The sequence below is a fragment of the Canis lupus genome, chromosome 21 (genome assembly GCF_003254725.2).
Source record: "Canis lupus dingo isolate Sandy chromosome 21, ASM325472v2, whole genome shotgun sequence".
Classification (NCBI taxonomy): Eukaryota; Metazoa; Chordata; class Mammalia; order Carnivora; family Canidae; genus Canis; species Canis lupus.
The window spans coordinates 31,245,009-31,258,465 of NC_064263.1; the positions used below are offsets into that span (position 1 = coordinate 31,245,009).

A 13,457-nucleotide genomic window follows, 5' to 3' on the forward strand; every position below is an offset into this window, starting at 1 on the left:
AGAAATTATTTAGTTTCTGACTCACTTATTTTTACTCTTAAGGACTAGGTTCCTCAGAAAACATGAATTGACTCCTATGAATAGGTGAGCTCTTAACAGTGGGAATCACACCTTTTGTTCCCGACGTCCTGCCCCTTTGTTTCAGAAGTCAGGGTGTACACAGTATCTTAGTCCACCTTCTTCCAGGTTGTAGTTGGAGGAAATTCTTCCTGGCTTAAAAAAAGATTATCATTTAAAAATATCTTTAGGGGGGACACGGGTGGCTCAGTGGTTGAGCCTTTGCCTTCGGCTAAGGACGTGATCCTGGAATACCAGGATCGAGTCCTGGCATCAGGGTCCCTGCATGGATCCTGCTGCTCCCTCTGCCTGTGTCTCTGCCTCTCTCTCTGTCTCTGTCTCATGAATAAATAAAATATTAAAAAAAACCCTAGGGGACAGCTGGGTGGCTCAGTCAGTTAAGCATCTGACTCTTGATTTCTGCTCAGGTCATGATCTGAGGGTTGTGGGATGGAGCCTCCTATCAGGCTCTGTGCTCAGCAGGGAGTCTGCTTGAGGAGTCTCTTTCTCTGTCGCCCACACATGCTCTCACATTCTCTCTCAAATAATCTTTAAAGAATATTTTTAGTACATTCATACCTAATTTCCATAAGGAATTGGAGAGGTGGAGATGGAAGAAACAAGCTTCCTATTCCTCCCTTTTCTAATCTGCTGTTAGAGCCTTGTGCTGATTAAGGAACTCACTCCATGTAAGGAAGCTGGTCTTCAGAACTGGTCACAAAGCCTGGGAGACTATACCCTCAGGCTGGGTGAGTGGTTGTCATAGCTCTTCTCTGAGTAGGGTCATTTCTGTTCTTTTATGCTGTTTTCCAGCTTGGAATCCTGCGACCTAACTACACTTTGCTGTCTAAATATTTCCAAGGCTCTCATCAGAAGTCAGAGCCTGAGATTTCTGAATCTGTCCACCAATCACCTATTGGATGATGGAGTCAAGCTCTTGTGCGAGGCCTTAGGACATCCCAAGTGTCACCTAGAGAGACTATCGTAAGTCTTGCTCATTTGTTTTCCCTGGAATCCTTTTGTGCAGTCTTGTGTGGCTTAGTGAAGAGCTGAAAGGGCAAACTGCTTGGGCCTTGACACCACTTGGCTCATCTGTCAAGCCTGGGTGAACTCTATGTAAAGGCCTCCTTTCCTTCCTTTTTTGATATTTATTTGTTTATTTTCTTATTTTAGATTTATTTATTTATCTTTTAAATTTGTTTTATTTATTTATTTTTTTTTCATGAGAGACAGAGGCAGAGGAAGGGAGCAGGCTCCCTGTGGGAAGCCTGATGCAGGATTCAATCCCAGGACGTGGGATCATGACCTGAGCCAAAAGCAGACACTCAACCACTGAGCCACCGAGGTGTCCCTAGTTTGACTTTTAAATGCTGCTTTTCTTCATGACTGCTTATTTTTATTATTTTCCCCCTTTTCCCCTCTACTGTATATAGCTGCAGTGGCATTTGTAATTTTAGTAGATTGAAAAGGTTGATTCTATAGCAGAGGTGTAGGGGCTATAAGTTACAGCCTAGAGTCCCTGCAAAGGAGAAGAGAAACAGGAGCTTTGGTATTTGAATAATTCCTTCCTGTGTTTCTCTTTCAGCCTGGAAAGCTGTGGCCTCACGGTAGCTGGTTGTGAGGATCTTTCCTTGGCTTCTCATCAGCAACAAAAGACTGACACATTTGTGCTTGGCAGGATAACATCTTGGGAGATGATGGAGTAAAGCTTGTGAATGATGCTTTGAAACATCCACAGTGCAAACTCCAGAGCCTTGTGTAAGACTGTACTAGTTTTCATCCTTCTGATGTATATTACATTTTGAAATATATTTTAAAAAGGAAAATATGAACGTATCCTGTCCCTTTTTCCTTTGTTATCCATAATGAAAATGACAAGGATGATGCTGTTAATAACTACCACATATTGTATCTTTACTCTATGCTGGGCCCTGTGCTAAATTTGTTTAATCTGTAGAAAAGCACCTGTTGGTATCAGATTGGCCATCCGGGTTCTAAGTGCCTCATTGGACAGGTAGGAAATGTGAGGCTGAGAAAGATTATGTTGCTTGCCTTATACAAGAAAATGATGGATTCAGGACTAAAGTCTGCCTGTCCCGCTCCATTTCTGGGCTTAGAACAGATCTATATTAACACCATTAAACAGAAATGTAGCATCCCATAGTATGGCTATATCACAGTGTGATTATTCTCTTCATTGCTCTTAGACAATTTTAGATGTGGAATTAGAGGCAAAATTTTTATTTTGTCATATATGCTTAAATTTCTTCAGAGATTGTTCATATTTCCTCGGCAGTCTGGGGCCTGCATTTTAATATCCTCACTGGATATCTATTTTTTCCATCAATATTATTTGGATAATTGAAAATAACTAAAAATAATTTATTGAACATCTTCTCAAATATTTTTGGCCTTTAGTATTCTAAGCATTGCCTCTTTGTAGGCCCAATTTTCCTCTGGATGTTTTCTGTTATATATGTTATATATGATGATTATTAATAGCACATATACATTATAAACATTATTTTTTTATATATTGCAAATAGTTTACCTAGCATGTTGCTGTATTCCTAGCTTACAGTCCTTTTTAGAATATAGAAGTTCAAAATTTTTGTGAAGTCAAATTATCTTTCTCCTTATGACTTCTTCTGGAAGTTTTGTCATAATTGGAAATATATTTCTTAAAAAAAAAGACTAATGTCCTATTCCTTATGGTTTACTTTTTAAATTTAAATGTTAAATTATTCCTAATTTACTCTAATAAAGCTTAAACTTATTTCCCCCATATGTCAGGTCTGCCTTCCCAAATTATTTATGGTATAATCTTTTCCCTACTGACTGGAAATGCTACTTCTATTATGTACAAAAAGTACTTATTATGATTACTCCTGTACAGTGTGAAGAAGTTAACATTTCACTTATAGTAAGAAAAATTCTGAGAACATGGATCCAGTTTGTGCAATTTGGTACAAACCTAAGTATCCCAAGGGATACAGACAAAGAGGTAATGAGGGAAGAGAATATTTGAGATAGTGCTGGCAAATAAGGGACCAGAGCATGAAACCTTTTCAAAGATGAAAATCTCTGGCCAGTAAAGCAGTGATTCCATCTTTGCTTACATTGTCCTTCCTATAGGCTAAGGCGTTGCCACTTCACTTCACTTAGCAGTGAACATCTCTCGTCTGCTCTCCTGTGCAACAAGAGCCTGATACATCTGGATCTGGGGTCAAACTGGATACAAGATGATGGAATAAAGCTTCTGTGTGATGCCTTTCGGCATCCAAGCTGTAACCTTCAGGACTTGGAGTAGGTTTTCTGTGACCTTCCTTTATGTACTTTCACTACTGTGAGGTCAGGGGAGATGAGGAAAGGGATGAGCTGTGTATCTGTCAGAGAAAGAATAAACAGCTGATTGCCTCTCCTCCTTCCTGAGACAAGTTCGGGAAATATGTTCATCAGATTTTTCTTAAACAGTTACTACAGTAATTAAAGTCAACCTCCCTCAGGTAAGGAGGACCAGAGAGACAACAGGCTGAACATCAGCCATTTTTTTATTTTTTGGTTGTGCCCCAATGAGTTTATTGTGTGTCCTCTGCCTTATATCCATGAGGCAGAAATTATGCTTTACTTTTCTTTTCAGTTAAGCTTTTTTTTTTTTTAAGATTATTTATTCATATGAAAGACAGAAAGGCAGAGGGAGAAGCAGGATCCCTGTGAAAGAGCCTGATGTGAGACTCCATCTCAGGAACCCGGGATCATGACCCCTTTGTCCTGAGCCAAAGGCAGACACTCAACCACTGAGCCGCTACCCCAGGTGCCCCTCATTTCAGGTTTATAAATAGGTCAACTTCTAAAAAAACTAGGAAGACAATTCTTTTTTTCTTTTAGAGAGTGCATGTGCAAGCAAGGTAGCAGAGGAGGAGAGAGAGAATCTCAGGCAGACTCCATACCCTACTGGGAGCCATACTCTTGGGCTTGATCTCATGACCCTGAGATTGTGACCTGGGCTGAAATCAAGAGTCTGATGCTTAATGGACTGAGCCCACCCAGGCACCCACTAGGAAGGGAATTTTTAAAATATCCAACAAGCCAGTCATTATTAAACAATAGCTGTTCTTATTATATCCTCCCATTCTGTGAGTGGGTCTACACACACATGCATGCTGCGTGTATATGTAATTGTGAGTCCTGCATAGATAGGACTTTGAGGCTTCCTTTTCATATGATGGTATTTCAGAAATGTTTGAATACTTATATACAGTTATCTTATTGGCTATTTTAACAGATGCACTATATTTAGTGTTTAATATTTCAATATGTAAATGTTGTGGCTAGAGTGAAGCAACATAGTGGTGTTACTTAGTGGTCTTAGCTCCCTTTCCCACCAGGGCCTCCCATGGGACTAGTCACCTGGATAAGTCATTAAGTCAAACTCTAGCATTTTAGAACTATAAACTCTAGATTGTTGGTATATCCAGAGGTGTTTGGCTTGACTGGACTGACTCAGGATAGCCAAATTGCCACAAGAGTTTAATAGTTGATTGTCACATTGGTAAACAATAAGGCGATTCAACCTGTGAGTCCCGTAAATACCTGTACTTTCTTCAGGAAAACGTGTATGATGTGATTCTCTGAAGTTTCAACTGGAAGACAAAGTTTTACTTCATGGAAATTATTGTTAAATCCAATACCTTTATGTCAGCCACAATTTCTAAGTGACCTATACATGCAAGATGTTTGGTTAGTGCACTTTGTCTCCTCACCACTGCTGTAAACACATAGACAAATCTTTTGGTTTCTTAGCTACCTTCACAGCCTCTATGCAGCCCATGCCAATTCTTTTAACCAAAGTTGACAACAAATATAAGCTACATTCTGAGGGCATTAAAAGCTGTTACTAACGTGATGCTCTTGCCCTCCAGTATCTCACAAAATGCTGAGGTCAGGGAAATAAATACAAAGCCAGTTAGAACATATTCCATGTATTATAAAGATAGGACAAAAGTCCCAAGAAGCAAGTAGTGGAACAGAGGGGACTGAGTTACCTTAGCCTTGAAAGATGAGGAGGATTTTGTTGGGTGCAGATATCCTTGGCAGAAGGTAGGAAGAGAGAAGAGACATGAAGATAGAGGTGGTAGGTTTGGGGGGAAAAATGGATGTGTATGGTTGGCGACTAGGATGGGGATGAAATATGGAAAGAGAATGCTGGAAGCCAGATTGTAAATGCTCTTGACTGCCCCTACTGGAGACTGAAAGAAATATATTCATATATGCAGTCTGCTGCTGCTTGGAAAAAATGCTTTCTTAAAAAAGATTTTATTTATTCATGGGAGAGAGACACACACACAGGCAGAGGGAGAAGCAGGCTCCCTGCGGGGAGCCCGATGTGGGACTCGATCCCAGGACCCTGGGATCATGACCTGACCCAAAGGTAGACACTCAACCACTGAGCTCCCCCCCCTGCCCCCAGCCATCCTAGTAAACAACATTTTAAGATAGATTCCTGGGAAGTGTTTTTATTTCAAAAATATATTAGAAACTGAAAGCACAGAGATCTGTGGGTTCCTTGGGTAAACTCTATCCCCCCCCTCTTTTTTTAGTTTTGATAGGAAAAAGTATTTATACCTCTGATTTGGGAAGCTTGGTAGATAACGTGTTTTTGGGAGAAAGAAGCTTTATTCACTGCTTTTTCTTCTCATTAAGAAATCCTATTTGTTTCTGCTGATAATGTTAGACATTCCTATGTGCATCCTGGATTGTGGATAGAAAAGGGGTCACGGAAAAGGCTCAGATACCTGGGCCTCTCTCCTAGGAATAACTAATTAAGCTTCACAACCAAATGTCTCACTTCTTCTGTATTTCTTGCAGATTGATGGGCTGTGTTCTTACTAGTATGTGTTGTCTGGATCTGGCTTCTGCTATTCTGAACAACTCACACCTACAGAACCTGGACCTTGGGCACAATGACCTGCGGGATGATGGAGTAAAAATTCTGTGTGAGGCTTTGAGACATCCAAACTGCAATATTCAGAGGCTTGGGTGAGTTCAGTTTTCCATCAAGAAAATGCTACATATTTGGTGGCTAGTGTGGCTAGAAGAAATTTAGTAGACAAAAGAGGATGAAAAATGGAATAGAAGGTAAGTTACTCTCAGAAATGAGAATCTGAATTTCAAATATATGGATCAGTGTGTATTAAGCATTAGTATTGAAGCTGTATTTCATGTTTCTTAGTGTCCTCCTTAGTGCCTTGGCTAGAGTCTATATTAAGTAAATGGTACTAGCTTTAAGCTCTTCTATGTTCTGTCATCTTTCAGATATTCCATCGGTCTTTGAATGAACTTCTCTTATTAAATTGAAGATTTTTGGAACACCTGGGTGGCTCAGTTGGTTAAGTGCCCAACTCTTAATTTCAGCTCAGGTCATGATCTCAGGGTCAGGAGATTGAGCCCTGCATTGGACTTCACACTGGGTGCTTAAGATTTTTCTTCTCCTTCTACTGTTCTCTCCCCTCCCCTCCCCTGGCTTGTGTGAGCTCACCTGCACAGGTGTACTCTCTCTCTCTCAAAAAAAAATAAATAAATAAATAAACTGAATATTTTGCCAATTGTCTTCTATCTGGAAAAATGCTATCTATGCTCTTTTTAAAAAGATTTATTTTTGAATCTTTTAAAATCTTTAACATCTCTATTCTAAAGAGAGGTAGAGGCAGAGAGGAGAAGGGAGAGTGTGAGTAGGGGGAGCGGTGGAGGGAGAGGTGAGGGAGAGGATCCCAAGCAAACTCTGCACACTGAGCATGGAGCCCAATGTAGGGCTTGATCTCCTGACCCTGAGATCATGACCTGAGGTAAAATGAAGAATTGGACCCTTAACCGACTGAGCCACCTAGGCATCCTACTATCTATGCTCTTAAGAAGCCTGTGGTCTAATAAAATCTTATCTTCTGTTTTGAGTACTTTTTATGTTCAATCGTATATTTATTTTTTTAAATCTTGAAATGATATTGGCTAGTACATTTTTACTTGTATTGCATGAATTATTGACCTCTGGGTCAAGAATTTTGTTCTGTATGTGAGAAACACAAATATTTTGTCTCCCAGACTCTTTCAAGAAAGTGCTGTTTTATCTATGTATGCATCAACTGTTTATTGTTGTTGTGATAAAAATATATATTGTAACTATTGGATCTGAAATGTAATTTTATCCTGCTTATAACCTAATAAGTTAGCCTTGTTATCCATTACAACTCATGAGAGGGAGCAGGACCTGCTGATCTTGGTATCATTGGCAATAAAGGGAGCAAAAAATTGGCCCAAAGCAGTCCCATCTCCAATAAAGAGATACTCAGTGGCCCATACTTCCACATTTAACAAACCTCTAACCTCACTCCAGTGTGGTCTGTATTGTTCCACTGATTTGGGTCATCATGCCCAGCTTAATTCTTCCCCTTCAGTGTCCTTACTGGTTAAAAATTGTTTTTGTCTTGGAAGTCCATAGAATTGCTCTTCAGGAATAATCATTCCCGTGTAGAATTGTCCTTATTAATATTTTTCTGGGGAAATGGTGTGCTATTTTAGTCTATAGATGGTGCTCTTTATTTTGGTAGGGTTCCTACTTTAATTTCTGCTTATCTGATTTTCAGGGTCCTTAATTATCCTTGTGTTGGATCTCTTGTCTGTCTTTATAAATTTTTAAAAACTCCTTTTCTTTCACTTTTTCTCTAACCCATACTACATATTTCTGAGTGTATTTTCAGCAGTGGCAACCTCCTTTTTGCTTCTTATGTCACCTAAATTCTCTAATTTTTATTTTTCTCTCCTGATATTTTAAAGATCTTCCTATGTTCATCTCTTTTGTTTCTTAAATTCCATATGATTGAAATCATATGATTTTTCTTTCCTTATTTCCCTTAGCATAATACACTCTAGCTCCATGCATGTCATTACACCTTTTTGATGGCTGAATAATGCCACTGAATGGCAAAGGAGATTGATTGAGATATTTATATATATATAAATATATATATAATCAGTGGACACTAGGGCTTTTTCCATTATTTGGCTATTATTGATAATACTGCTATAAACGTCAAGTGCATGTATCCCTTTGAATCATTTTTGTGTCCTTTGGGTAAATACCTAGTAATGCAATTGCTGGATAGTGATAGTTAAAAAAACAAAAAAACAAACAAAACCAAAAACAAGAAAAGCAAATACAAAACAGACCCTTAACTATAGAGAACAAACCGAGAGTTAATGGAGGGAGAAGGTGGGTGGTAGATGGGCTTAGATGGGTGATGAGTATTAAGGATGGCACTTGTAATGAGCATGGGTGTTGTATGTAAGTGATAAATCACTAAATTCTATTCCTGAAATATTACACTGTATGTTAACTAACTGGGAATTTAAATAAAAACTGAAATGTTTATACACAGAAAAAAAAATCTGCCAAGTCCTATTTTAAACATTTTCACTAGGAAATATAAAATATATACAAACAAGTAAATAAACCTGTTTTTTGTTTTTGTTTTTGTTTTAAAAAAAAAAACAGGTCAGTAAATTGAATTTGCCCAGGAAACTAAAGTAACCTTTATCTTTATCTTTGTGGCCATCATTTATTTGTACAGTGACCATGAGTGTATATAGTCCTAGGCAATATATTAAATTATGCCAGGTTCTGCATTTTATGTACAGAGGATCCTACTCTGTATATTCTTTTGTGTTATGATTTTTTTGTGTGCATTGTTAGGAATTTGGCATCCAGTTGTTTCATGTAGTTAGTTTTTAAAATTATTTATTCATGAGAGATACAGAGGCAGAGGGAGAAGCAGGCTCCATGCAGAAAGCCCAATGCAGGATTTGATCCTAGGACGCCAGGATCACACCCCGAGCCAAAGGCAGACGCTCAACTGCTGAGCCACCCAGGCATCCCCATGTAGTTAGTTTTTTTAGGTCATTTTTATCGCAGTAAAGTATTCCAGTGAATGACTATACCACAAACTATGTAACCCTTCTATTATATGTGGACTTTTGTGTTTTTATTTTATAACCAGTGCTTCTGATGAATATTTCAATAATGAATTCTGAAGCACATACATATATATCCATCAAGGGTAAACAGGAGTAGATTTATTACATCATGGGGACTAGGTCCTCAAATTTATCAGATTTTGTCAAAAAAAAGATTGTACTAATTTCATCTGCCCCTGGTAGTGTGTGATGGTTCTTGTTCTCTATTCTTGCCAGTTTTGTCTGACTTAATTTTTAAAGTTTTAGTGAATCAGGTGTGTTTCAACATGTCATTGTGGTTATACGAATATTTTAATATCTTGGTTTATAAAGGAGATTAGGTTATAAATTTCTTGTGTAGTCCCCTTCAAGTTTTGGTATCCAGATGATCGTATTTTCAAAAAAAGGAGTTCAGGAGTGATCCTCTTCTCTTTTCTAGGGGAGTTTGTGTAATATTGGAATTATTTCATCCTTGAACTTCATGGAAATTTCTGGTAAAGCTATATGATCCAGAATTTCCTTTGTGTGGAGATTTGACTTCTGATTCATTTTTAAAAATAATTATACATTTATGTAAGTTTTCTAGAGTAGTCTTGGTAAGATTATTCCTACGATTTTATCCATTTCATCTGAATTTTAAAACTTATTGGCAGGTGTCTAAAATTTTATTCTCTACTCAACTTCTGATCAACTCCAGTGACTTAGACATCTAGTGATGTCTCCTGTCTTTTCCTGGTATTGGCAGTTTGAATTTTTTCTCATTTTACTTTTTCAAAGAACACAACATAGATCTTCTCTATATATTTTATTTCATTAATTATTATTTTATCTTATTTCTGCTTTTATTGAGTTTATTTTACCATTCTTAAATTTAAATTAAGTTAAAGGAGGATAAATATTTCCTCCTTTTCCAACACTTAAACATATGACTTTTCTTCAAATCATTGCATTAATTCCATCCTATATTTGATATTATATGCACCATTTGTTATTTTTGAGTCTAAAATATTTAACTTCCCTTATGATTTTTTTCTTCAATTTATGGGTTATTTTAAAGTATATTCCCTAATTTTCAAATATGAGGGGTTTCTTGTCATATTTTTATATTTAATCTCTTGCATTGTGGTCTGAGAACATACTAAGCATGATTACAGTTCTTTGAAATTTGATATTAGCCTCATGACCTAGTATATAGTCAGTTCTTCTATGTGTACCATGATGCACTTAATATGAAGAGTTATGGATTGCCATATTGTATATAAGTGAATTAATATTCTGTTATTCAGATCATCTATACATTTTTTTAAAGATTTTATTTATTCATGAGAGAGACAGAGAGGCAGAGAGACATAGGCAGAAGGAGAAGCAGGCTTCCTGCGGCAGCCTGATGCAGAACTTGATCCCAGGACCCCGGGATCAGTCTGAGTCAAAGGCAGACGCTCAACCAGTGAGCCACCAAGGCATCTTTAATTTTCTATATTGTGAAGCCATTATTAGTGACTGCAAATTTAGAATGATTATTTCCTGATGAATTCTTAACCTCTTATGTCTCCTAGTGCTTTTTACCCTATGGTTTATTTTGTGTGATATTAACCTCGTGTCATAAATAGTGAAATTGTTGGTCTATCACATTAATGGTGAGTTCCATGTGGAGGCAGCAACTTAAATGTTTTAAACTCAGCACCTATATAGGCACTCAATTATTGAATGGCTAGGTAAACATAAGATTAGTTGCTTGGGGATGTCATCAGGTGTAGAAGGCTGAGTTTAAAATACTTCAATTACTAGTAGTATCATTGGTTTATGCAAATGTCCTCTATTGACTATTGGTTAATTTATCTCCTTTAACCATTTTCCTTCCCTTGTGTAGGCAGCTGGCCTACTGTGTTTGAAATATGCCATATAATTGTATCATTGTAAAAGATATAATGTTTTTTGGTGTATGCATTTCTATTTGCATAAATGGCACAGTGCTAGAGACCTCATTCTATACCTTGCTTTTGAAATACTCAATACCATATTTCAAAAGTCTACTTACACATCTATACTTTTAATAATCAAAAATCTAACTGCTTCAGCTTTTCTTAGTGTGTTTTCCTATTTATTCCCTGGACCATAATTATGAACTTGGAATTCTTGATTTAGGAAGGGATATATTCAGTCTATAAATATCTAGTAATAATGAATATGAGAAGGACTTACATTCTTCAAATTTACTCTAATTATGCTCCCTTCATTTTAAGCTTTGGAGTCCTCCTACACTCCCAGCTCACAGATCTCTTACGTTCTTGCTCTCTGGGATAAAATTTTTATCTTTAGTCTCTCTTCCCTGCAGATTGGAATACTGTGGTTTGACCTCCCTGTGCTGTCAGGATCTCTCATATACTCTTAGAAGCAACCAAAACCTGATAAAAATAAACCTGAAACAGAATACTTTAGGGTATGAAGGAATGATGAAGTTATGTGAAGTCTTGAAGTCTCCTGAATGTAAACTGAAAGTTCTGGGGTAAGTCTTCATTAACTTCTTAAGGTGAAAGTTTCCTGTAACAGGGGATTTGGGGAACCACTTATTTACTGCAGGCCTAAGGATCAGCCTGATTGTGGATCCTTGCATATTTTTGAGGCCCGTATTTGTTTTTCTCACATAGGACATGGAATTTTGAGAGTGTAGCATAGTTGTAACAGCGAAGAACTCTAAAGCAAGACTACCTGAGTTTGAAAGCTAGCTGGAACTTACTAGACATTTGAACTTGCACTAGTCTCCAATCTCTGTGTTCTGGTTTCCTTATCTACAAATGGGTGAAATGATATCTGCCCATGTGTTATTATGAGGATTGATCAGCTGACTCGGAAGGGGGGGGTGCCTATTCTGAAGGTAGAGTGTTTCTATGAAAACTTTCATAAGCCAAAATGATGTAAAGCAGAGAAGCAATTACAATTAATTTTATATGGGAAATTTTTTTTAGCATTCCTAGACCTAAACAATAACCTCTTTCAGGCTTTTCTGATACCTTAGGACACATGCACAAAATAAATTGATATAAAGCACAGATGCCTGACAGTTTAAAGCTATGCCAGCATGGTGCTGAGAGGCAGTGTAGGTCCCAGAGAAGGGGCTTGCTAGATCCAAATGCTATTTTCGCTTTTTACCTGTCTGTGTGTGTGTGTGTGTGTGTGTGTGTGTGTGTATGTGTGTGTGAGAGAGAGAGAGAGAGAGAGAGAGAGAGATTGAGAGAGAGAGAGAAAAGTAAAAATCTTTAGACTTCCTTTGGTTATCAAAAACAGTTGCTAATGTAGGTCTCTCATAAGGGTGAAGTGGTATAGGTATGATCTTTGAACAGCCAAGGGTACCTGTAGTTAGAACCGTGCCTAGCATATAACACATAATAGTGTTATGTGTTAGCTGTTGCTATCAGTAGTACTGTTTTGTTTGAGAAGCAAAAGCCTCCTGGAGGATCCTCTTAAATTTTAGTCTATTTCTATTTCTACTCTCTATTTTCCTTCACCTCCTGCCTTCCCTCTCCTGTGTATCCCTCACACTTTCCTTGCCCCACTCCCAGCCATGTTCATTTGGGTCTACTGCAGTCTTTCTCAGAGAAACAAATCTGAGTGTGAGAAGAGGTGTTCCCTTGTTTTCTCAGGGTGTGCAAAGAAGCATTTGATGAGGAAGCTCAGAAGCTGCTGGAAGCTGTGCGAATTAGCAATCCACACCTCATCATTAAGCGCGATTATAATGATGATGATGAAGATGGTTCCTGGTGGCGGTGTCCCTGATTTGAAGAACCTGATGTTCTTTTTAAAAGTAAAATGAAGGCCTCAGAGTGACTAGGCTTGGGCCTCTTAGCTTTAGGTGCTTTATGCCCAGATTGTTTAAGGTCTGTTAGATGTAGATGAGTCACTTCTCTGTAACATATCTGTTATACTTCACATGGGAGTTGAAAGGCTATAAAATAAAATGAAAAGCATAAAGCTCTGTGAAAGGTATGACATGTTTTTAATTGGATACAGAGCTTTAGAATTCAGATGTGAGAATCCTAGAAATGACACCAGAGGACGGGGCCAGGGCAGATGACATAAGAATGTCTGTTTTCCTTTCTCTCCCTCCCATAGTTGGCTTACTTCACAGCCTCACCAGATCTGGGATATTTTACTGACTGCTTTTCTTTGTGTGCTCCTGGGACCACTGGTGTCTAAATACTTCGGGTGTTTCTTAAAATGCAGATTATTGAGCCCTGTATCAGACTTACTGAATCAGAATAACTGGATGAAAACCTTAGGAACTGGCATTTTAAATAATTTTCCAGGCAGTTTTTAGGCATGTTATGATTTGAGAATTGCCAGTCTCAATTGAAGTGGGAGTCCACTTCCTCAGTGAACATTTTCCGTAGCCTGTT

At 37.9% G+C, this 13,457-nt stretch overlaps 1 protein-coding gene across 1 annotated transcript in view; it reads left to right on the forward strand.

Annotated features, from left to right (window-relative positions):
* Positions 1 to 13,047, forward strand: part of NLRP14 (NLR family pyrin domain containing 14) — a 41,950-nt gene extending 28,903 nt beyond the window's left edge. Inside the window, 8 exon segments of the mRNA XM_025459341.3 lie at positions 871 to 1,041; positions 1,643 to 1,694; positions 1,696 to 1,734; positions 1,736 to 1,815; positions 3,193 to 3,363; positions 5,926 to 6,096; positions 11,399 to 11,569; positions 12,705 to 13,047. Of these exon segments, the coding sequence (XP_025315126.3) occupies positions 871 to 1,041; positions 1,643 to 1,694; positions 1,696 to 1,734; positions 1,736 to 1,815; positions 3,193 to 3,363; positions 5,926 to 6,096; positions 11,399 to 11,569; positions 12,705 to 12,837 (988 nt within the window). The 3' untranslated portion in view covers positions 12,838 to 13,047.
* The last annotated feature ends 410 nt before the right edge of the window (positions 13,048 to 13,457 follow it).